General features: G+C 42.8%; 1 protein-coding gene across 2 annotated transcripts in view; it reads left to right on the top strand.

Annotated features, from left to right (window-relative positions):
- Nucleotides 1-22,900, top strand: part of NBAS (NBAS subunit of NRZ tethering complex) — a 180,351-nt gene that overhangs the window by 150,797 nt on the left and 6,654 nt on the right. For both annotated transcript variants that reach the window (XM_083495383.1, XM_083495382.1), the window contains 4 exons: nt 5,088-5,283; nt 13,716-13,855; nt 16,454-16,598; nt 21,365-21,493. In XM_083495383.1, the coding sequence (XP_083351509.1) occupies nt 5,088-5,283; nt 13,716-13,855; nt 16,454-16,598; nt 21,365-21,493 (610 nt within the window). The remainder of the gene's footprint in view (nt 1-5,087; nt 5,284-13,715; nt 13,856-16,453; nt 16,599-21,364; nt 21,494-22,900) is intronic.

Below are 22,900 nucleotides of genomic sequence, written 5' to 3'. Positions count from 1 at the left end.
TGTTATTCCTTTGTAAACTATATTTGTCGGGGATGTTAGAGTGGAAGCACTGTGGTGCTGATTCTGCCCCCCCCCCCGAATTTGTATAGTCCCCACTATGCTCAAAATGCAGATAGTGATAGGGACATGAGTGAAAACCCAAACACACACACACACATAAAGAGAGAGACCCATACCCATCCATCAGTCCTGCAGGTCTACTCATATTCAACCTGAAATGCACGAATGCCCCTGACACCTTTCACTTGACTCCTCCAGTTGCAAAGTCATGCCAAGCATGTGAGTTCCACTAAAAGGCAGAGGACCTTTTCGGTAGTGGTACCCTCCCACTGAGGTCCAGCTCTGAAGGCCTTTTGGTGGTTCCCTCACTGCGAGAAGCGAAGTTACAGGGAACCAGGCCCAGCCTGTGGAACGTCCTCCCATCAGATGTCAAGGAAATAAACACCTGTTTGACTTTTAGAAGACATCTGAAGGCTGCCCTGTTTAGGGAAGCTTTTAATGTTTGGTGTTTTATCACTTATTCTTATTAATATTATTATTATTAATAATAATAATAATATTCTTCTGGGAGCTGCCCAGAGTAGCTAGGGAAATGCAGCCAGATGGGCAGGGTATAAATAATAAATTATTATTATTATTATTATTATTATTATTATTATTATTATTATTAGTTTACTCATTCAGAAGTCTGGTTAAATGAGCATTAAGGTCTCCTACCGTTGACCACTGTTTCTGTGGTAACCCTGTAACATTGTTCAGAGATTCCTATTTTTGTTTTTTTGTTTCCTGTTATTTTTGCAGCTTTTAGCTCTACTTTGATATATCAGCATAGCAACAGACAACGCTCAAAATCGATATTTTATGAAACGTTATTTACCTCCGCCGCCTTTCATTCGTTGTGGAGAACCAAATATAAATTGCGTCCTTCAGATGTTGCTGTCATTTGAAAAATGAGCCTGGGTAACTTTTGAAACCAGGGTCTCCACAGTTTCCTTTTTAATTTTTCCACTTTTTAATTTACGTTTTGAATGCTGCTCACTCTGTAGCCTCATTTCTAATTTAGAACCAATTCTCTGAGAGATGGGGCATAAAGAGAATAGCAGGCGCCAAGTAATTTTTTTGAAGTTTTCGCAAAATGATAACTTAAACTGTCAGCTCATATTATTTCAATACTTCCAGACAGGTTGAATTGGTGTTTTCTGACTGATATTACTTTCCCATCTGTCTTGTTAGGATGAATATAGCAACCGTTAGTTACAATATAAATCACATTCTACCTGCAGCCTCTTTCCTTTGAAAAGCTCGGTGTCAGTTTGAAATATCGCCAATGAATACTACAACATTATTTACGCATTTATTTATAGCCGTTTGGAACTCGTAAAAGGACAAAGGCATAGGGAGTTGGAGGGGGGAGTGTCTAAGATGAGTTCCTCTTTACTGCTCCTAGCTCAGTCAGTAGAGTCAGAGATTGTTCATCTCAGGGCTGTGGGTTCAGGCTCCATGTTAGACAAAAGATTCCTGCATTGGTCTAGACAATCCTCATGGTCTCTTCCAACTCTATGATTCCTGTTGCACCTGAAGCCATTTGCTCCTTGTTAGCTCCTTGCTAGCTGTGTATTAGACATAAAGATGTCCAACGATGTAGACCAGTGATTCCTTCTGGGTAACTGGCGAATTGCCTCCTTCCTAATTCTCTTCCCTGTATGCGGTTTTGCCAATGCTTTGCTTTGGATCAGCCTCTCCCTGAAAAGGTCAAATAGATACTGGAATGTGTCCATTTGAACCAAGTTTGTGATAGAGCACATCAGGCTTGAAAGAGTAAACGTGGGTTTGAAACTGTAAATATACGCAATCTCACTTAGGTGTGTGGTGCCTCAGAACGTAACTCCCGTGTAAATGGGGAGTTGCTGGTATCGATAATGTTATTGTCTGCTTTTTAAAAATCTTTTTATTTTTAAAAGTATTTTACATTGGGGTGTGGGACGTGGGTGGCGCTGTGGGTTAAACCTCAGCACCTAGGACTTGCCGATCGCATGGTCGGCGGTTCGAATCCCCGCAGCGGGGTGCGCTCCCGTCATTCGGTCCCAGCTCCTGCCCACCTAGCAGTTCGAAAGCACCCCTAAGTGCAAGTAGATAAATAGGTACCGCTTTATAGTGGAAAGGTAAACGGTATTTCCGTGTGCTGCGCTGGTGCTGGGTGTTGTACAATAGCTGCAAATCAACTTTTAAACCACAGAGCCTAGGACTTGCCGATCAGAAGGTTGGCGGTTCGAATCCCCACGACGGGGTGAGATCCCATTGCTCGGTCCCAGTTCCTGCCAACCTAGCAGTTCGAAAGCACGTCAAAGTGCAAGTAGATAAATAGGTACCGCTCCGGCGGGAAGGTAAACGGCGTTTCCATGTGCTGCTCTGGTTCACCAGAAGCAGCTTAGTCATGCTTGCCACATGACCTGAAAGCTGTATGCCGGCTCCCTTAGCCAATAAAGCAAGATGAGCACCGCAGCCCCATAGTCGGACACGACTGGACCTAATGGTCAGGGGTCCCTTTACCTTTTCTATATATATGTGTGTGTGTGTGCAAACACACCTCTGAGGGTAATTAAAAGATGTTTAGAAGAGGCAGCTTCTCCTGTCACAGAACCAAAGATAATGTAGTTGAGGGCAGAGAAGAAGAGATAATTATCATTTATTTATTTATTTGTAGGCCTATTCACCGAGAAGGATTAACAAATTCATGGTGGTTAAAGAGCTGTTTGACAGTGGAACAGTCTCCCTAGGTGGTTGTGGACTCTCCTACCTTGGATGTTTTTAAGTTGGATGGTCATCTGTCAAGGATGCTTTAGCAGAGATTCCTGCGTTGCAGGGGTTTGGACCAGATGCCCCTTGGAGTCCCTTCCAAAAAGATTCCATGATTCTATGGTTCTATGAAACAGAACCTCTGTATTCAGCCAAGAACCAGCAAATTCTTAGAAGGATCTTAAAGCCTTGATTATGTCCCAGAGACCTGCCACTGACCATCTGGAAGTGGAAGGCTCAGCTTACTAGGCTTTGGTAGGACCAGAAAGAAAGCTGAGTGCTTAAACTAGGATCCTGATGCCCCATGAGTGTGCCTTTCATGATCACCATAGCTTTGCTGCTAGATGATCTGTAGCTGATTTTTCTGCAGAAGTATTGTGACATGAACTCAAAACCTATAATCTTTCCTTTGCCAACCAGGATTTAATTTTGCTGACCGTTGTTGAGCAAAGACTTGTGCTGAAACGGATAAGTTGCCATAACATTTCCTATAAAGAAAAAATAAGTTCCGTGCTAATTAGTTGCTGTGGGACACTTTTTCCAGTGCACCTTTCCTAGGGAAGTAGAGAAGTGCATCAAAGAGAACCTTTTGCATCAGTAGTTCATTCTCATGCAAATAAGGAAAAAAGTCAAAATTACTTGCTGCCACAGAGGAATTTGTGCAAGAGCCTCCAAAGCTAACACAGAAGCAAGGAAGCCTTTATGCAGATGCCTTTAGTAGTAAAGGGAAAAGAGAAATGTTGAAAATGTTTTTATAAAAAAAAAAATCATTTCCCCCGCTATTTTGCTCCTGGGCATTATAGTTGGTTTCTAGACAAGGAAATATTATGTCATTGAAGTTCTGGTGTGTTTTTCTTTGTCTATTGATCTTGTGACTTCTAACGTATGAAATAAGAAGAATTTAAAATTAGACATCAGTATCTTTGCTTGCTGATTAGAGTGTTTGGATCAAATATTTGAGTGTTTGATCTCTGCATGTTCGTTGGTCACAAGCGACTTTCTTAAAAGGGCTTTTTTGGTTTTTAGAGAGCTGATGGAAGCTTGAGTTTCAGTCTCTTTGTAGAAGTGGCTGTCGACATGCCTCATGTATCTGTGCGCAACACCCCCCCCCCCGAAGTGCTGTGAAGCACATTGATTTCACTTGTCTGCATGCTCCTTCTACAAATGTAGCTTTTGAGATTCACTCGAGGGGCTGAGAAATTAAGATATTATGAGAGGATTCACATGCTCAGTGAGATTCTCTCCAAAGAGATCTTTGTGGAGATTCTGGGTCAAAGATGGGTTTCAAGAACCCTTAAACATAACCCACGTAAATCCCTTTATTTTGGACATAGAAAGCTCCAACAGGACACTTAAATACTTGCAAGGTATCATCATCATCATCCCTGGAACATAACTCCCACATAAGTTGAAAGTCACCTGTATAGAGACACGACTTTGGTTCCACCACACCGCATATCGTATTGTATACTGCTTTTGGACAGTTCCTTGTTTTCAAATCATTTTTGCAATGTTGTAATGAAGTACCCAGAATGGTTCCTATACATTTAATTTGGAACCCAGTCTCAATAACTTGTACATTTACTGCATGGAAAAGCTGGGGGGTTTTTTACACTTAGAAGTCTAAGTGCAACCATCTTATCAACTTAAAAAAAACAAAAACCCTTCCCTTTATCACAGATGAGTGTACAGATCTGCATCCACACCTCAAGGGGTTACTCGTTTTGTGGAGACATCAAAACACATATGATGGAGCTTATGGATTAATTTCTTGATATACCTGGGAATTTTCTGGCTTCGCGCTTTCAAGCCACTGTGGATTATCTTTGTAGATGTTCTGAGTGTCGGAAACATTGTCTGCCATCCAGACCTATTTCTAAGAAGATTAACTTTTGAACAAAATAATGTATCAGTCAGTGATTGTCAACTCTTCCCTTTAACGTGTATTTCTTTGCATGTCTTCATTTTTACTAGTCTTCTTTTTTAATAACAAATATTCCTGTTGCATTCATCATCAACGTAACAAAGTGTAATTCTTAGGAGTATAAAAAGAACCAGGTCCTTACTTGTAGACAGTGATTTTTTTTTGGGGGGGGGGTACGCAGGGGTACGCACACCTCTAAACATTTTGTGAATCTAAGTTTGGCCTCATTGAGGGGCAGTATTTCAATATGAGAGTACCCCTAAACATTTTTTTAGGAAAACAGCACTGCTTGTAGAACACGTATGCGTGCGTTATAAAATTGGATAAAAATATTTTTTAACACATGTGACTGTTGATCTGATTGCAGTGAGAACCTAGTGTCTTCAGATGATCTCTTGGCTTGGCTTAGACCATTTTGTGGAGATGATTCTTTGCCCGTGAAGCCCCGCATTAAAGTCCTGCAGATTTTGGAGCAAGCCTTTCACCTTAGTGACGAAGACAGCAAGCTGCTCGTGCTCTTCAGAACTCAAGCTGTTCTCAAGGCCTGTTGGCCCCAGACACAGGTAGGTCATCTTGAATGGTGATGCTTTAAAACAATTCTGGGTTGCCTTTAAAGAAAGGACAAGCAGTTTAATGTATAGAAATGAGCACTAACTTTGGCTGTCAGTGAATCAGTTTCAGAATTCTGGGGATGAGTATACTTTTCTTGTCAAAGATTATTTTATTATTTTTTTAAAAAAAATTGTATCTGCAGGTCTCAGTTCACAACACTGGCTAGTTAATGTTGTTCCCAATCTCCATATCAATGTACGTTGTGATTTTTTCATTTGCTAATGGGTTCCCGAGCAGCACTGTTGGTAATTTTAATGAAACATAATCATTATAAATGGGGGTGAGGGAATTAAACTAGAAAGAACAACTGCAGCTGGGTCATATATCATGAAAAGTTGTGTATATGGTGTGGATCGTTACTATTGTGTTTTGCATAATAAGTCTAGATGAAGAGCCCAAGATCCCAAAAGTCTCACAATAACCAAACTAGAACGTCCCCTCCCCCTGCTTTGTGTAATATTCAAAACCATTTGTGGCTACCATATTATTACTGGTGGGAGTTGGGGGTGTATGGGCTGGAAGCCTTCAAGTCTAATTGGGTTTTGTAGCTCACAGCTTCTTTTTCTTTGTACTTTATATTCAAGTATGTATTGCTCCTGCCTTCAGGGTCTGTTTTGATCCTACTATGAAGATTACGGGAGTGGTATTTTCAGGAGCAGTCCAAAGCATTTTGCTACCTGAGGCAGAGGAGCAAATAATCTTCAAGTCAAGGCCAGCCAACTAATTCTGGTACCCGAGACAGGAAAATCTCACAAACCCCTCTCCCTGGCAGTAAAAAGGCAGTAATAATAAACTAACAAAATCTGCTGCAGGTTTTCTCAGTCTGCCTCATGGGCCTAGAGATTTTCATGTCCTCATTTTACATTTGATAGCTTAACACCCCCAGATAATCATTGTTCTATACTGATTGTCAGTGAAAACTAAAGGATTGCTCTACTGAAATATCCAACAGTTAGATATTCAGCAGATAGCTTTGTCTTGTGGTAATAATGAATTATTATGAGGTTTTGAAGAAATACATTATAGAGGACATTTCTTTCAGAAATACTGGAATGTCATATCTGTTTGATTTTAAAACAATGAAGAATATTTAACCCTTATCATTAACCGCAAAGATGACCAGTGAAAAGGCAAACGAACTATTACTGTTGATACCAGATCTATATATATTGGGGGGGGGGGGCTATTGAGTTGTTTTTATTTTGATTATGTATTTTGTGGTTTTATATTTTGATTTTATTATGTGAAACGCCCTGAGACCTCTGGGGATAAGGCAGTATATTAATTCAATAAATAACATAAAATTTGGGGGGATACTTATCCACATACTTGAAGCCTTTGCCATGTGAATTAAAATATTTCACACCTCTTTAGAGTTTGAGGGTGAACATAAAACTTTGCATGTTGTTATAATCAGCACTTTCTATTTTGGGTTTGTGAAATGCCTGTAACATAATTACACGTTCTCATTGTCTGTTACACATATTTAAATAATTATTCCATCCTTCTCTTTGCCTTCTTTTGGTATTCATTTTTAACAGTCCCCCCCCTCCCCAATTTCCTTCCCAACACCTAAAGGTACTCTAGATAATGCCAGTGATGGATGTGGATTCTTATTGTGTAAAGATAATTTTAATGATATTGCAATGTTCAATTACCAGAAAGTGTGTGAAAGCCACCTTCGGTGTGTCTAAGTAATCCTCTTAGCCAGACTTTGCATACATCAAAGTGGGACTTAATATTTAATTATGCTTTAGGTGCTATAAGTTAGTGGTCCCACAAATCAATGTACTGCTGGGAAGCAGGCCAGCTTGTGCAGAATTAAAAATGTGCTTTATGAAGGAAGCTACCTATCTCACAGTCGGAAGCACAGCTATTTCCAGTTCTGTAATGATTAGTTAACAAAATTAAGAAATCCAGATGTCCCTATTTTTCAAAGGCTTGGGAGACCTTAATGTACATTCCAATGGCACCCCACTGGGGAAATGGTGTTTGGGGACAGGGGTAACTAGGGAGTCCAAGGGTGAGTTGCATTGTTTTGTAATCCCCATGATGCGTTTTATCTAAGGTCTTCAGGGTCTATAATTTTCTAGTTAAACAGAGCATTAAAAATGTGCCTCAGAATGGTGACATTTTCCTTAAAAGGGGGGGGGGGGGTAGCCTGTTTGGAAGATTTCCCCTCTTTTCTTTCCAGAACAAACCTATGTAGCTGAGCTGTTTTGTTCCTTTAGTATATCTGGGTGCGATGGGTCCTTTTCCGCCGTTGTCACAGCACTTCTCCATTGCTCTTTGCCGACTAGATGATTTAAGGCACACTCTCGGGCTCAAAGTTTGCATTCTGGGAAAGTCAGGCATCAAAGAGGATGTTGTGAGTCAGCCGAAAATGGGGCATTTCTCACAAGCACCTCCCTCAGAAGCAAAACCACTCCCTCCCACTCACTTCTCTGGAGGTTTTAAGAGCACGGTTTCAAAACCGGGCGACATACCTAATCAGCAAGCGTTGTTTTCACTCTGATTTACTTACCCCCAGTAATGTCGTTTTGCAACCAAATCTAATTGATCTGTGATGGTGCACTGTGGCACTGGACTAGTTGGGGTTATCCATAAGACAGACTGATCCGCGAAGAAGGCATTGAACTAAGAAGAAGTGAAGAAGAAGAAGAGTTTGGATTTGATGTCCCACACTATCACTACCTGAAGGAGTCTCAAAGCAGCTAACATTCTCCTTTCCCTTCCTCCCCCACAACAAACACTGTGTGAGGTGAGTGGGGCTGAGAGACTTCAGAGAAGTGTGACTGGCCCAAGGTCACCCAGCAGCTGCATGTGGAGGAGCAGGGAAGCGAACCCGGTTCACCAGATTACGAGTCTACTGCTCTTAACGGGCCCCATACTCACCTCCGCAGCTTATGGGGCTCCAGGGAGGACTCGGGTGTGTGGGGTGGGGTGGGTGTTTAGTTGGGCGTGGGAATTTGTTTAATTTAATTATGTTGTGTTTGTAACTTTGTTTTTTGTTTTTATAGTTTGATTGTTCTGTTAGTTTGTTTTTTGTATAGGCTTAAATTTGATTTTTAAGGGGAGGGGTCAGGGCTGCCTGGGAGTGGGTCCCAGCAAACAAAATGGCTGGGGCAGGTTCCACGGGGGGGGGGGTTGCACTCGGACAACCGATCTCAGTGATCATGGGTAGGAGGAGGAGTTACGCTAAGACCAGACCATGTCATTACCGAGGAAGCAGGCTTAGTCATTGTCTGAGGACTATCCCTGCTTCCAGGTCTGGTCCTGACCGGAAGGATACTGGAATCAACAAGGGAAACCCACAGGACCTGAAAGTGTTGCTGTGCAATGCCAGGTCAATGATGAATAAAACCACTGCCATCCACGACCTGATTGTGGATGGAGGATTTGACCTGGCATGTGTGACAGAGACCTGGTTGGATGAAGCAGATGGGCCTGTCCTTGCCGCTGCTTGTCCACCAGGTTTCTCTTACGCACAGCAACCCAGGCCTTGTGGGTGGGGAGGAGGGGTTGCAGTGATTTTTAGGAAGTCATTAGTTTGCACCAGGCGTCCTATTGGAAAGACCCAGTTCTCTGAGTGCATGTTCTGGAAGTTGGGCAATAGGGGCAGTACAGGATTCCTATTGGTGTACCGACCTCCCCGCTGCACCAAGGATTCCCTGCCCAAGCTACTTCAGGTCGTGACGGATATCCTCCTGGAGACACCTAGTTTGGTTGTCCTAGGGGATTTTAACATCCATGCCGACCCGACCTTACAAGGGGCCGCTCGGGACTTCGTGGAAAGCATGGCCTCCATGGGGCTGTCCCTGAATAAGTCTGGCCCAACTCATAGCCACGGGCATGCCTTAGACCTGGTGTTCACCTCTGGATGTTGGTGATCTGACACTAAGTAAAAGTGAAACCAAAGATGTGCCATGGTCAGATCACTTCCTGGTGCAACTGGACTTCTCCGTGACGCAAGGATCAAGGAGACAATATAGCATCTAATTCAGCTGGCAGTTCAACTTCCTAGTGACTTTGGAACACTTTCCTATTCTTTGACCTCAACTCTTCTGTCCTCAGGTTTACAGATTATAGCTTTCTGCAAAAAAAATAAAAATTGACTCCCTTAGGGAAATTTGAATGAACCCAGGAGCTCCACCAGTTTCCTGAACTAAATAGCCAGATATATATATTTACCGTGGTAATTTCCAGATTGAATTTCCAGTAGTGAATGCTTTTTAGAATGAAGGGGTGCACCTGCAGACTTGACAGGACGGACGCCACAACTGGATAACTTACACAGCGCCCTGATAGTATCAGAACATTCAGCAAAAAAAAAATCAGCACTATCCAAAAATCGCATTAGTATGTATTGCAAGCTCTGAAACTGATAGATACCAAATGTTGTCTAAATAATTCCATGGGCACTGAACAAAAATTGTCACTTTGTGTGCGCTGCAGAAGCTGAAGTCTCTGAGTGGGCAGTGATTGTGGTCTAGCTGAGGTACTCGGAATAATTAATTCCTCTCCATAAATCTAGCACTTATCTAAGATACTAAAGAGGAACCTGAGCCGAGCCCATAATTTACCTACACTGCGTTTCCTCTCAGTGAAGTTGGAATAATAATTTATCAATCAGCGTCTTCCATTTGAAGTTAACCTCCTCTGGAGGAAGGAACCTCCACCACAGCTTCATGTTGCCATGCGCGTCATAATTGCCTACATGGCTCAATAAAGCCACGAGTGGAGACTGAGGTGTAATTGAATCAGTGGGAGATTGCATTCAAGTTCACATCCCTATTTCATGTCACTGCAGCACAGCGTCTTAAGGTAAAGCGCATATCCCATTTCAAATTTTATTTATTTATTTTGAAAGCCCTTCCGCTGCAAATAAATCTGAATGTGGCGTTTCTTTTTAGCAGCGCTTCACCGCGACTGAGAATGTATTGTCGCAATAAGGGACTACTCTCAGGTGCCTTCTTTGCCATTCTGCATTTAATGATATATTAATTCACATTCACGTTTGCAGTCAAGGGCCTCAGAATATTTGTGAGACACTTACTTGTACACAGTGCCGCATGTATTAACATGGATTTTGCTAGGGCATTAGTAAATCTTCTGCTCTGAGACTTTGTGGGTGAGTAATGGCAGGTAGTTTTGCAAGCATTCGACCAAGGAACATAGTTTCTCTAAACATCCAGTAATTCTATGAAAGGAAAATGCTCAGTTCCTACAAGTCCTAGACTACATTAGTATTATTTCTTAGCTCTCATTTCAGCCCATTCCTGAGAATGCCAGTGCTTCTAATAAAAATAATTCTTTTAGAAAGTTTCGCCATTTGTATATGGATTGTTGTGAGCTAGTGAACAAGGCTAAATTTGGTGGGGTAGGAATCTTGAACCTTTACTGAATCATCTCCTTTCTACTGAGTTGCTTACATGGAGGTTAGCTTCAGATTATCAGGTAAGTTAGTCACATCATATGAATTACCTAGTAAGCCTGCATTTTAAGGAAACTGACTTATTTGTTACCTTGAACCACGAGGGTTGGGTTCATAAATCTATAGTGCTGAATATACACTGTATTTTCATACGAAGGAAAACATGCAAATGAAGGTTAATTGCCAGCTTACTTGTTTATTTAATATTTTGCAATGTTAATTTTTGTATTGCATTTATTCCCTTCTGCCTGGTGCAGAATATAATCACTTTGCTTGTATTATGTATATATTCATTGATATGCAGTAGTCATAAAATACCTGACAAGTTGAACCATTTCAGTTGTGTTTTGCCTTGGCACAGGAATGATTTAGATTTATGGTTTATTTATTTGTTTTAAAAGCCCACTGTCTTTCCTTGATTTGAATTAATTATCAAACTAGTTTGCTGTATTTCACTAGTTTTGATATTTGTTTGTCCTCTTGGGTTATAATTTCAATTTAATTTACATTGTAATGATATTATCCCCTCCACTTACCTTGATGCCCTAGCCCTTTCCAAAAGATTCTGATAGCTCTTCCCATTAGAATCTTAATAATGGGTAGGCATCTATTGATTACGTGACTACATTGATTACGTGACTAATTGATTTTATTTCATTTAAAAATATGTATATACTGCCCTTAAATTCTCGTGATTTTACCCAGACAGTGAATCCCATTTAGTTATTTCCAAACACACACAAATAATCTACTTTTAACAGTGCTTAGTGCACACACACACACAAAACCAGTCATTCGTCTGCAGTTTGGCAGGTTTCTTACCTGGGAACACAGTTTTCAGACTAATTCTCCACAAACTGGGAAAGGGTAAATGGCTCCTTTTCTATCCACTTAAAACTATGACACCTTCCCTTGTGGGGAAAACAGTGCAGCCACCCTCATGAAACTAGTTCATGCCCTCATGTGGAGAGCCAGTGTGGTGTAGTGGTTAAGAGCGGTGGACTCGTAATCTGGTGAACCGGGTTCGCATCTCCGCTCCTCCACATGCAGCTGTTGGGTGACCTTGGGCTAGTCACACTTCTTTGAAGTCTCTCAGCCCCACTCACCTCACAGAGTGTTTGTTGTGGGGGAGGAAGGGAAAGGAGAATGTTAGCCACTTTGAGACTCCTAGTGATAAAGCGGGATATCAAATCCAAACTCCTCTTCTTCTCAGAAGGAGCAAGCTTGTCTACAAATGCCATTTAATTCTGCCCCCCTCTCCCCCAGGAAATAGTTTTTGAAAATGTTGCATTCTAGAGCTATCCAGGACAAGATCCCCTGGATCTATTTGGCTCAAATTTGGCAGACTTTATCTCCACTAGAAGGTCTAGCATGCCTGTTAATTTCATCCACTTCTGCCAAAGAAGGGGAAGTGAAGTTATAACCATTTTTCGTTTCCCCAATAGAGAAGGGGAGAGGGGAGCAAGAAAACAAAGAGAAAGTGGTTTTGGATAGCCCCAGAAACTGGTCTGGTAACCTATATAGTGCCTCGGAGAAGAGGTGGCCTATTTTCTGAAGCACCAAATTGAAGTCCATACTGAAACTTGGGGTCATTGCACACCTAAAATATTTATTCTCAAAGTGCACGGTGCACAAGTTTTTAAATAGCACTTTATTATGAAACGGTAGCATTAATCTGTCTTTGAACTCCCATTCCTTCAAAACTCGAACCTAGTTTCTCCCCATCTTCTATTTTATATCATTTTGTGTCCAGTTTCTCATCCCTGCACTGCTTTTTAAAAGATTGTTTCAGTTAAGGAGTCTTACAGTTAGCACTGAAATATACTTCAATTTATTTTAAAGATGGTGGCTTGTTGTTTTTTAATATTCATTTAGTGCAGCTTGACTTTTTGGGGGGTTTCTATATAAATGGACTATAGAGTTATTCTGCAATGTTTCTTGTAGCAGAAAAATGTCAAATTGCTCAAATTAGTTCATCAGCTGTTTATTATTCTGCTTTGAACGCCAGCCTGCTATGTTCCATGACATCAGTTTTAGCCCCAATTCCTTTAAGGCTCTGTGCTTGTCGCTTCCACTTTGTCCAGGTACCCAATTTCTTTTTTAAAAAATGCTTCCATTCCTCTTATCAGTGGGAACATTAATATACCTTTTGATTCTTGGGAGAGGACTACCTATTTCATTTGGAGCTAATTTCCAATAGCTCAGCCAGGAACTTGTAGTTTTCTGGTTTGTCCCTCACCATATCATATTCCAAGGGGGGTTGAGTTTGCAGCTCTGCATCTATACACTTAAAAATTCCTCTGGTTAACTATACATTTTGGAGAAACAGCTAGTGGGCAAAAGGCTTGATTGTCAATTGTTTCACCCACGTTTTGTTGTCCATTTGATTATTGACATAAACCCCCAAAATGTATTTTCTATAGTTAAGTTTTTACCTCTGTCTTCAGTACATTTTATTTTATTTTATTGCTATGGCTAGTGGCTGATGCAAGTAAAGATTCTTCTGATTCTGATAGATGGTACTTCAGTATCAAAGCATAAGATCTTTTAAGATATAATGTTACAGTACAAATGTTCCATTTCATATACAGTAATCTGCATTGGTAAAGTATAATAAATTTTGTTTGTCTAGGGAATTCAAGGAGGTGGGGGAATCATTTGTACTATTCCATTAATCTGCTTGCACGGGTTTAATGTTGTTTGGAGACCATAACTCCTAGTAATTTCGTATTATCTCTGTGTTTCTGTGTGTTCAGCATACATAATTGCAGATGAGACTGAATAAAATGTTTCCTAGGAAAATCCCGTTGACTGCTTCTGTATTGTTTCAAATGTGACTTCAGTGCCATATAGGAATATTATCCTATTTATTGCTGAAAATAGTCGGCTCATTAATCTGAACCCCAACAAACCCTACACTTAACATGCTTCATTCTCTCAATTCCTTAGGTGGAAATAACTGATATTGAAAATGAAGAAAAGAGGTACAGCCTTTTCCTCAACCTTTTGGGATCTAGTAAAGATCATGGAGAATTCCAGCATTTAGTCATGCTCCTGCAAGCCTGGCCACCTATGAAAAGTGCAAATGTGTAAGTATTTGCTCACAGAACCTTAGAATTGTAGAGTTGGAAGGGATCCGGAGGATCATCTAGTCCAGTGGTGGCAAACCTTTTAGAGACCGAGTGCCCAAACTGCAACCCAAAACCCACTAATTTACCACAAAGTGCCAACAAGGCAATTAAATATGGGATAATAATGATACAGGCTCTTGGGTACCCCATAAGGGAAAAGGAGCAGTTGTTTATTAGGTCGGCGGTTCGAATCCCCGCAATGGGGTGAGCTCCTGTTGCTCGGTCCCTGCTCCTGCCAACCTAGCAGTTCAAAAGCACGTCAAAGCGCAAGTAGATAAATAGGTACTGCTCCAGCGGGAAGGTAAACGGCGTTTCCGTGCGCTGCTCTGGTTCGCCAGAAGCGGCTTAGTCATGCTGGCCACATGACTCGGAAGCTGTACGCCAGCTCCCTCGGCCAATAAAGCGAGATGAGTGTCCCAGAGTCGGTCACGACTGGACCTATTGGTCAGGGATCCCTTTACCTTTACCTTAGTTCCCACAACAAGCCTGCGAGGTAGGGGAAGCTGAGAGGCAGTGGTCACCCAGGTGAGCTTCATGACCTGAACCCAGGTCTTCCCAGGTGCTAGCCAGCCCTTCGCTTTTGGTTTATCCCACCACAGGTTCCAGCTTGCAGGCCCCACCGCCAACCCTTTGAGGTTGGACAAGGGTGACCTGCGGCTGGGAAGGCGCGAACCAGAGCGGATGCCTGACTAGGCCCGTCCTAGCGCAGCAGAGGCACTCATCAGCGGCAGCAGCTGCACACCACGACATGGCCCCACAGAAAGAACACACCGCCTCTTCATCCCTCAACTTTCCCTGTCGCCCAACCCCAAGGAGTCCTAGGCTCCCTTCTTACGAAATTCGCCTCAGAGGGGAAGGTCAGAAGCATGGGCTGGGCAGGAGGAGGAGGAGTTATGGACGTTGCTTGCCTTGTAGGTCGGGGCACGGTGAGGACAAGCCTCCCGCCCTCTTTCAGCAATGGGTGGGGAAGAGGCTCCTGGCCGGTTGCCGACAGGCCCTCCTTCCTCAGCACGCAGCTGCTGGGCTTTACTTGCGAGTAGGAGAATGCTGGTCTCCAGGTCAGCAGGCCGCGAGTCGCGGTATTGGAAGGGGTCCCATGGGTCATCCAGAAACGGCACTGATGGGGCAATGGCACGCGCGCCCGGAGAGAGGGCTCTGCGTGCCCACTCTGGCACATGTGCCATAGGTTCTCCACCACTGATTCTAGTCCAACCCCCTGCAATGCAGGAATATGCAGTTGTCCCATATGGGGATCAAACCTGCAACCTTGGCATTATCAGCACCATACTCTAACCCAACTGAGCTATTTAGGCACACACAAGTTTCCATGAGCTAAATATTAATCCTCTTTTTTTAAAAAAATAGTATGTATTACAGTACTAAAATGGCCCAAGAAACTAATTCCAGCAGTTGGCATCTTAGATAGTACAACACCACTGTGCTAAGTGCCTTACTCAGAGCTAACTAATCTGGAAAGCTGTTGTTTTATCTCTGTGAGGACTTAAGTGTTCCTCTTCAGTAATCATTTTATGTTGAGCGCATTCACCAGTAATTTGCCTGTGGAAAAATTGCTTATTGATGCCGATGGATTCGATGCTGGAGATGGAGAACTCTTTACCTCCTTAGTTGCTCCTTCCATTCCAGACAAAATTCTATGCTGTTCATTTTGCATATTCTAATCCCACATGGACCCATTTCACCTGTATGTGGCTCGGTAGACACAAAGCCAGCACATCTTGCCATTGTAAGGAAAGCAGATGTGTGTGATTCAGTCGTCATAATGCAGCGATCTGCCTCTACGAATGCCACCGCTTTTTATGTGGCATATAAAGATCTTCCTCTTCCTGTGCGTGCACGCATTCATTCATAGTCTTTGTTCTCGGTTTATAAACTTTGCTTTTAGCTGGAAAAATAGAGCAGTAATTGCTATTCATTCTGATCTCGCAGAGCTTTTGATTAAGCCTTCAGAGGGACACCGGAAGCTGCATTCTACTGAGCCAGTGGATAGCTCAGTTGGTTAAGGCACGGTGCTGATAACACCAAGGTTGCAGGTTTGATCCCCGTAAGGGACAGCTGCGTATTCCTGAATTGCAGGGGCTGGACTAGATGATCCTCAGGGTCCCTTCCAACTCTACGATTCTGTGATTAAACTACACCTGGCAGCAGCTCTCCAGGGTTTCAGAGAGGGATCGTTTCCAGCCCTTGCTGGAGATGTCAGGGGTCGAACCTGGGACATTTTGCATGTAAAGCAGATGCTCTAGAGAGAAAGAGGGCGAGAGATACATAAATATGGTGGTACCCTATGGAGAGATGTATTTCTCTTCCATTTGGGTGTCTGCCTTCCTAGATTGGAAGGCGAGACTTCCCCTCATGGCAACTGGCCCCATTGATGGCTGCAAAGCAAGGATTCTTTCCACTTGATCTTGATTCTTTTTCTTCTGGATCTGTTATACCTTGCTCCTCGGTTTATATTGCTAAGCAGATGGCTGTGGTACGTACATGTTTGCTTGCTTGATCAGTTTGCTTTCAAGAAATGTCTTTTTTCTCGCATTTTAGAGCATGCCCTAGTAATAACCCTTGGGTAAAACTGGGAACCATGATGCTCACGACAAGCCCGCAGGACCAGAAGGAGAATGCAGGGAATGAAATTTTGAAATTCTGCCGCTCTTTATATGACACAAAGCACGTGCTCTCCACAGAGGTGAGTTTGTTTTCTTAAAAGAGTCCTAGCAAGAGATGAGCCCATTTGCATGCGTAGCAAATTCATCAGTGGCTGTGTTTGCTGTCAACATTCTGCTTGCGAACATCACAGAGGCATCTGTTCGGCCAGTGTGGGGAGCGCACCTGATCCAGCAGGGCTCTTTTCCTTCTTCAGCGTAGGAATACATTTGTAAGCAAGTACTGAAATAAGTTTGCCTTAACTGCAAACTCCTTCCATGCAGGCAAAGCACTATTTCCTCCGTTCATCAGGCATTTTTGCTTTCTAACACCCATTCGTTTTCACTGGGCTTTGCTCCTCGTGCAAGCCTTCTTACACAACCCACTCACTAACAGATGGAGCTCCTTCAGGGTGCGTGCCAGCCAGCCATACATCCTTTTGGGAAAGTATAAGCTGAATTTTCTTCCCATTGTTACCCCCACCCCAACTGACAATCAGTATCATATAGTTCCTGGTGTCTACTGAGCCTATTCAACCCTCAATGGGCCGTTGGAGAGAACAAGGTTGCTCCTTTATTGAGATTTTTGGGTTTTCTAAGATTTTCTTTTTGTACTGCTTCTGCTTGCTAATACCTCCCTCTTGTTCCTCGGTGGCCCTGTTTTGACTCTTATTTCCCCCAGCACAAGGATTTTGAGTTTACAGTTAGAAGGAAGGGTTGTTCATGGCGTCTCCTACTGTGATGCTGAAGGTATTTAGCAACCCATTTTCAAGTTAAGCAAGCCTATGCCAAACATAGGTGGCAAAGGCAAAACAGAGCTGCAACGTTCTGGGATTTGGCTGTTCGTGTCCCATGAGTGTTTCGTTGCTTCTTTATCAAATGAATGGTCTAAATCTTTCATTCACCAGCTGTACTCTCAGGTGAACACCTGCACTGGAACAATAGGTGAATAGGGTTACTGAAAGTACTAGTCAACTTTAAAGTCATTTAATTTAGTCTTTTCTAGATTCTAATCTAGTCTTTTCAAAGTTGCATCTTTTCCACTTCATTTTTGGTGAGAAGCAACAACGAAAGCGTTACAGAGCACAGGACGAAACAGTGAATATTGTATTTCTCTAGCACTGAGCATTATCTGTATTTTCACACAATGCATGTCTTGGAACTGCAATTTCTGCATGTCTTGGAAGTCCAATTTATTGCCATGGGCACAATGTTTGCAAAAATAAATGCTGATGGCTGTTAGAATGCAAAGCCTGGGTGAAGCAGCAGTTTTATAGCGTCAGTAACATTTTATATCTGCAAACCCATCAAAACCTTAAGTGAGGAAGCATCATCATAAGAAGCTTGACAGAACAATAAAATTTCTTTCAAAAGAACCCCGAAGATTCTAGTTCCTAGAGCCTGGCCAGCATGGGGGGGGGGGGGATAAGTAACTAAAGCACAGTAGCAAAGAGCTACAAGAAATACACTCAGAACGGTTTCACCGATGCATCTAAAACAGTGGTGACTTACAGACTGGTGGAGGCATAACACTGTGTCCCATTTAGCAGTGGCTAACAGACAGGGAGCCAAACATGGGAGCATCCTTCCCAGAGCAAAGTCCCCTCCTGCTTACTCATAGCTGAGCCGCTGAGATTGTTTGGGCTGCTGTTAAACTGTGATATAGGCTAACCCAAGAAATGTGATTATCCTAAATTTGCATGATTTAGCTACTGCCCATTTCAAGAGCCAGCCAAGCACACAGTCGGCATTATGAATACTTCTTTTTTATTATTTTATCTAGAAAAATGTAGAAACCACTTCATCATAAGACGTGTCCATAGATAATTATCAGTAAAAGCACAGATGAAAGCAGCAGAACTTTAAAAGCAAGTATGCGTAAGTAGGTAAACTTGCTGAAATAAAAATAAAGCTTTCTGCAAGTGTCTAAAACAATAGCCTTGTTCACTCAACACAGTAATACTAACTATGGCTTACCAGGACGACACAAATGTATGGGATCCCGGAAAAGGAGTCCCAACCACTTTGCTTCTTCCTATTATTTTTTCCCTATCCCCCCCACACACACATACACACCATGTTATGCTAAGCCAAGGTTTAAGTTTGTGCATTGTCAAGACCTGGACTTGTGAGGAGAGAGAGATTAACCATGAGATATAGCAGCACAGGACTGAAAAGAGCCAGGAGCAAAGTGGTTGTGAGATGCTTTCCAGAAGCGCACATGTTTGTGCAGTCCTGGGAAGCCATGGTTTGAATCTAGGCCTGAAGCCTGAAGCCACCAGTGACTCAGCAACCTTGCCCAGCCACCCCAAATAATTTTTAAATGTATAGTTCCGTGTAAGTGTCTATAATTCATATATAGCGAATGTCGATCCCAGTACATTGGATAACCAACAGCTAAATCCATTTTTGGTGCTCTATGTGATTAGGAAGTATCCTGGCAATACCATTGAGTTACTGTGGCTTTATTGAATTGCATTAATTGTTTGGATTTAATTCGCTGTTTGCTTTATAGGCCATCGTGTTTTAAATTAATAGCGATTGCAATGGTTATTGTTTTTCAATGCTATTTTGGGCCGCTTTGAGCTCAACATTTTCACATTTGCATTCTGAACACAAATACAAATATTAAATCAAATAAACCCAACAACTTAGCTTGGCATGTGAACCAGGCCAGTATAGTGAGGGTGCAGGAAGTTCTAAAGAACAAATCTCTGTCACACAGCAGTATTGGCTTCTGACAACTTCTTGTTTTTATTCCAGTCTCACTCCACAAGGAAATAAGTATTTAGATGCTGTCTAGTTTCTGGCCTTCCTGTCCATTTCCATTTAAATGTGAATAGGTATTGGTAGTACATAGAAGTAGGGCTGATCAGCTCTGGTTCATGATAATAATAATAATTATTATTACTATTATTATTATTATTATTATTATTTATTTATATCCCGCCCTCCCCAGCTGAAGCCAGGCTCAGAGCGGCTCAAAACAGTAAAATGATACAACATTCTAAAATGATTTCATTATAAAATCAGTTCAAATCAGATTAATGGCAACTATTGGGCTAGAGTTGTGTGAGGATTACCAAAGGAGGAGGTCAGGCCGTGCCCTGACCAAAGGCCTGGTGGAACAGCTCTGTCTTGCAGGCCCTGCAGAAAGATGTTGAGTCCCACAGGGCCCTAGTCTCTTGTGACAGAGCGTTCCACCAGATTGGAGCCACAGCCCAAAAAGCCCTGGCTCTGGTTGACGCCAGCCTACCCTCTCTGTGGCCTGGGACCTCCAAGATGTTTTTGTTTGAAGACCATAAGGTCCTCCGTGAGACATACCAGGAGAGGCGGTCCCATAGGTACGAGGGTCCTAAGCTCGTTCTTGACTTGTCCACCTGCAAGTGGGCCCAGAACTGACCTCATTGCCAAGATGGGGCTTCTAAAAAGTTTTTTTTACGTAAGCTTGCGTTTGGATGTCCCAGTAAATCGTGGTTGAATCCTAGTGGTTTTGCAATTTTTTCTCAGATACATTAGCATTCCTGCCTGTGGTTGCAGAGGTGAGATGACAGATGTACACTAAAGAGCTTTGGTAAAGGTAAAGGGACCCCTGACCATTAGGTCCAGTCGTGGCCGACTCTGGAGTTGCGGCGCTCATCTCGCTTTATTGGCCGAGGGAGCCGGTGTACAGCTTCCGGGTCATGTGGCCAGCATGACTAAGCCGCTTCTGGCAAACCAGAGCTGAGCACGGAAACGCCGTTTACCTTCCTGCCGGAGTGGTACCTATTTATCTACTTACACTTTGACATGCTTTCGAACTGCTAGGTTGGCAGGAGCAGGGACCGAGCAACAGGAGCTCACCCCGTCGCGGGGATTCAAACCACTGACCTTCTGATCAGCAAGTCCTAGGCTTTGTGGTTTAACCCACAGCTGAAGAGCTTTACAACACCATAAAAGGACATTTTGCAACAGCATAACGAAGAATTAAACTTTGGCATATGTTACAGCCCCAGTGGCCATCCCTTGGCTTGTTGGGGGGGACAAAGCAGCGCAAGGTGTCCAGAGGAGGAGCTGCTGAGGCTCAAAGCCACAGGGTCTTTTCTTTCCCAGCAGAAAGGGAGGAGGCGTTCAGTGGGAGGGACAGGGCAAGGGAGGAATCAAGGGTGCTGCAACCAGTTACCTGACATAGAAACAGCACAATCTCCTCACATCTCAGGCTGCTGCGTTCTTCATTTCCCAACAGGAGGAGGACATGGTGGCGAAAGCATGGCCAGCCACTAGCTGTGGAAGGTGTGGGGGAATTTTGGCTCTCCAGATGTTTCTGAACTACAACTCCCACCATCCTTAGCTATTGGCCATGCTTGTTAGGGCAAACAAGAGCTGTAGTTCAGTAACATCTGGAAGGCCAAAAGTTCCCCAATCCTGGACTGTAGCATATACATGCTCTCAAGTCAAGAAGAAGCAGCTCTTAGTAAAACTATGAAACTCTCTTTAATGTCTGTCTGCCTCCTCTCTTGATGTGCACAGGCGGTGTAAGTGATTTGATTCTTCTCTGTGCAGATCACATAATAGGAATCCCCAGGTTGCCTTTTATCTACAGTGCAGCAAGCAATCTCTTTTACTCGATTTATTCTTTAAACGTCTCAGGCTTAATTTCCACTGGAGGGTGTTCCTCCTTTCTTCCCCCCACCCCCAAGTTTGTTTTAAAATGTTTGACTTTCATTTTGCATTTGACGCAAGGTTGCCTTGAACTCGAGTTCGAGTCGTGTCCCTTTGTTCCCGTCCCTTCTGATGCCTGACTACGCAAGATTTCCTTTGCTTTTTTCAGTGCATAAAAGATCTCTGTTTGCTGCTCCTCGACCAGTCCCTTCTGCTGCCGTCCCTGAAGCTGCTTCTGGAAAGCAGAGATCAAGATCTTCACTCCGTGGCACTGGAGCAGATAACGGCTATTGCTAAGGTATGAACAGCTGAATTAACCATCCTTCCTCGTTTCAGGTAATAAATTAGCTCTTTTATCTTCATGCAGGAAACCAGGCCCCTTGAGTCTGTTACCGTTACTATGACTTTCGAAAGCTTTTGTGTCTGCGATCTGCAGAACCATAGGGTTAGGCCGCTCTCTTTATGTGCTCAAGGTGATTAAAACTAACAATCTTTTATCATCATCATCACCATCATCATCATTATTATTTTATGTTATCTGCCCAACCAGTTATATAGCAAAATAACAAAAGACCTTCATGGCTGCTTCATGCTTCGGTTGCTTGGTTGTTTTATGCGTAAGCCATTAACGCTCTATAAACATGAATATCTTGAAGTATATATAGCGGTTTTGTCTGTAGTTGTTCCCTGTGGATGTGGCAGAAGTATTTGGCTAATGCAAATGTTAATGCTACTGCTGTCTGAAATGAAAATTCTGAGATAACAAAATATCATATATATATATATATATATATATATATATATATATATGTCCATAAGAATCCAAAAGAAGCTAAGAAAGCCTAAAAGAAGGGTTAGGAATATCAGACAAGAGTGAAAGGGTGCAAAAGGCTAGTATATATAAGATCATAGATAACAGTCTACAGAGCACTCCAGTACGAGTGCCCATTATATCTAGTTTGTGGCACAGGTCACCATCCATCAAATCTTTAGCGCTGCGGTGTAGTATGTTTACATGGTGCCCAGGATGCACAGCTGGAGGGCGAACAGAGCCTACTACACGCCATCTCACCACCAATGCCGATAGAGCAACACCATCCCTGAGCTACTTTGCGAAGCCTCCCAAAGTGGTACAGGGCCCTGCGCCACCTTGCGAGGCTGAGATCTTACCAGATTCCCTGCCCTAAACGGCCTTGGCGAAGGAAGAGAATTTATGGCAGCTCAGCCGTTAGGAAAGGTGAGCTGAACCCTCTCTGCTTCCCACGGAGCAAGAAAGTGGGAGCGTTCCCTATGCCAATTTAAGCGTTTGGTTGTTTTTTGTGGTTTTCTTTCGCAAACTCAACCCCTGTTTACATTAAACAGGAGAATCGTAAGTAGCATCTGGAAAGGCAAATCAGAGCCTATTGATTTCCCCGACACAGAGCTAGCACATCTTACAAACACGGCTATGGGAGAGGAAATGCAGTGCTCGCTTGCTGATCCAATGTATTATTTAGCCATTCGTTGCATGATGCTGACAGCTTTATGGATGTTTACATTTAAAAGGATGATGCTGGAAAGTGCTGATGCTGGGGATTCGACAGCTTTTGCCTGCAATAAAAGGACCAGCTCCTTTCCCAGGCTTGTCTGAAATTGCAGAATCCTTGTGTTGTTGCCTAAACTTCTGCAAACTGCCAATTTCATCTTTTTCCCCTCATCAGAAATA

This window comes from Podarcis liolepis, assembly GCF_965112155.1.
Source record: "Podarcis liolepis genome assembly, chromosome: 3".
Taxonomy (NCBI): Eukaryota; Metazoa; Chordata; class Lepidosauria; order Squamata; family Lacertidae; genus Podarcis; species Podarcis liolepis.
This window is presented reverse-complemented; position numbering and strand designations above follow the sequence as displayed.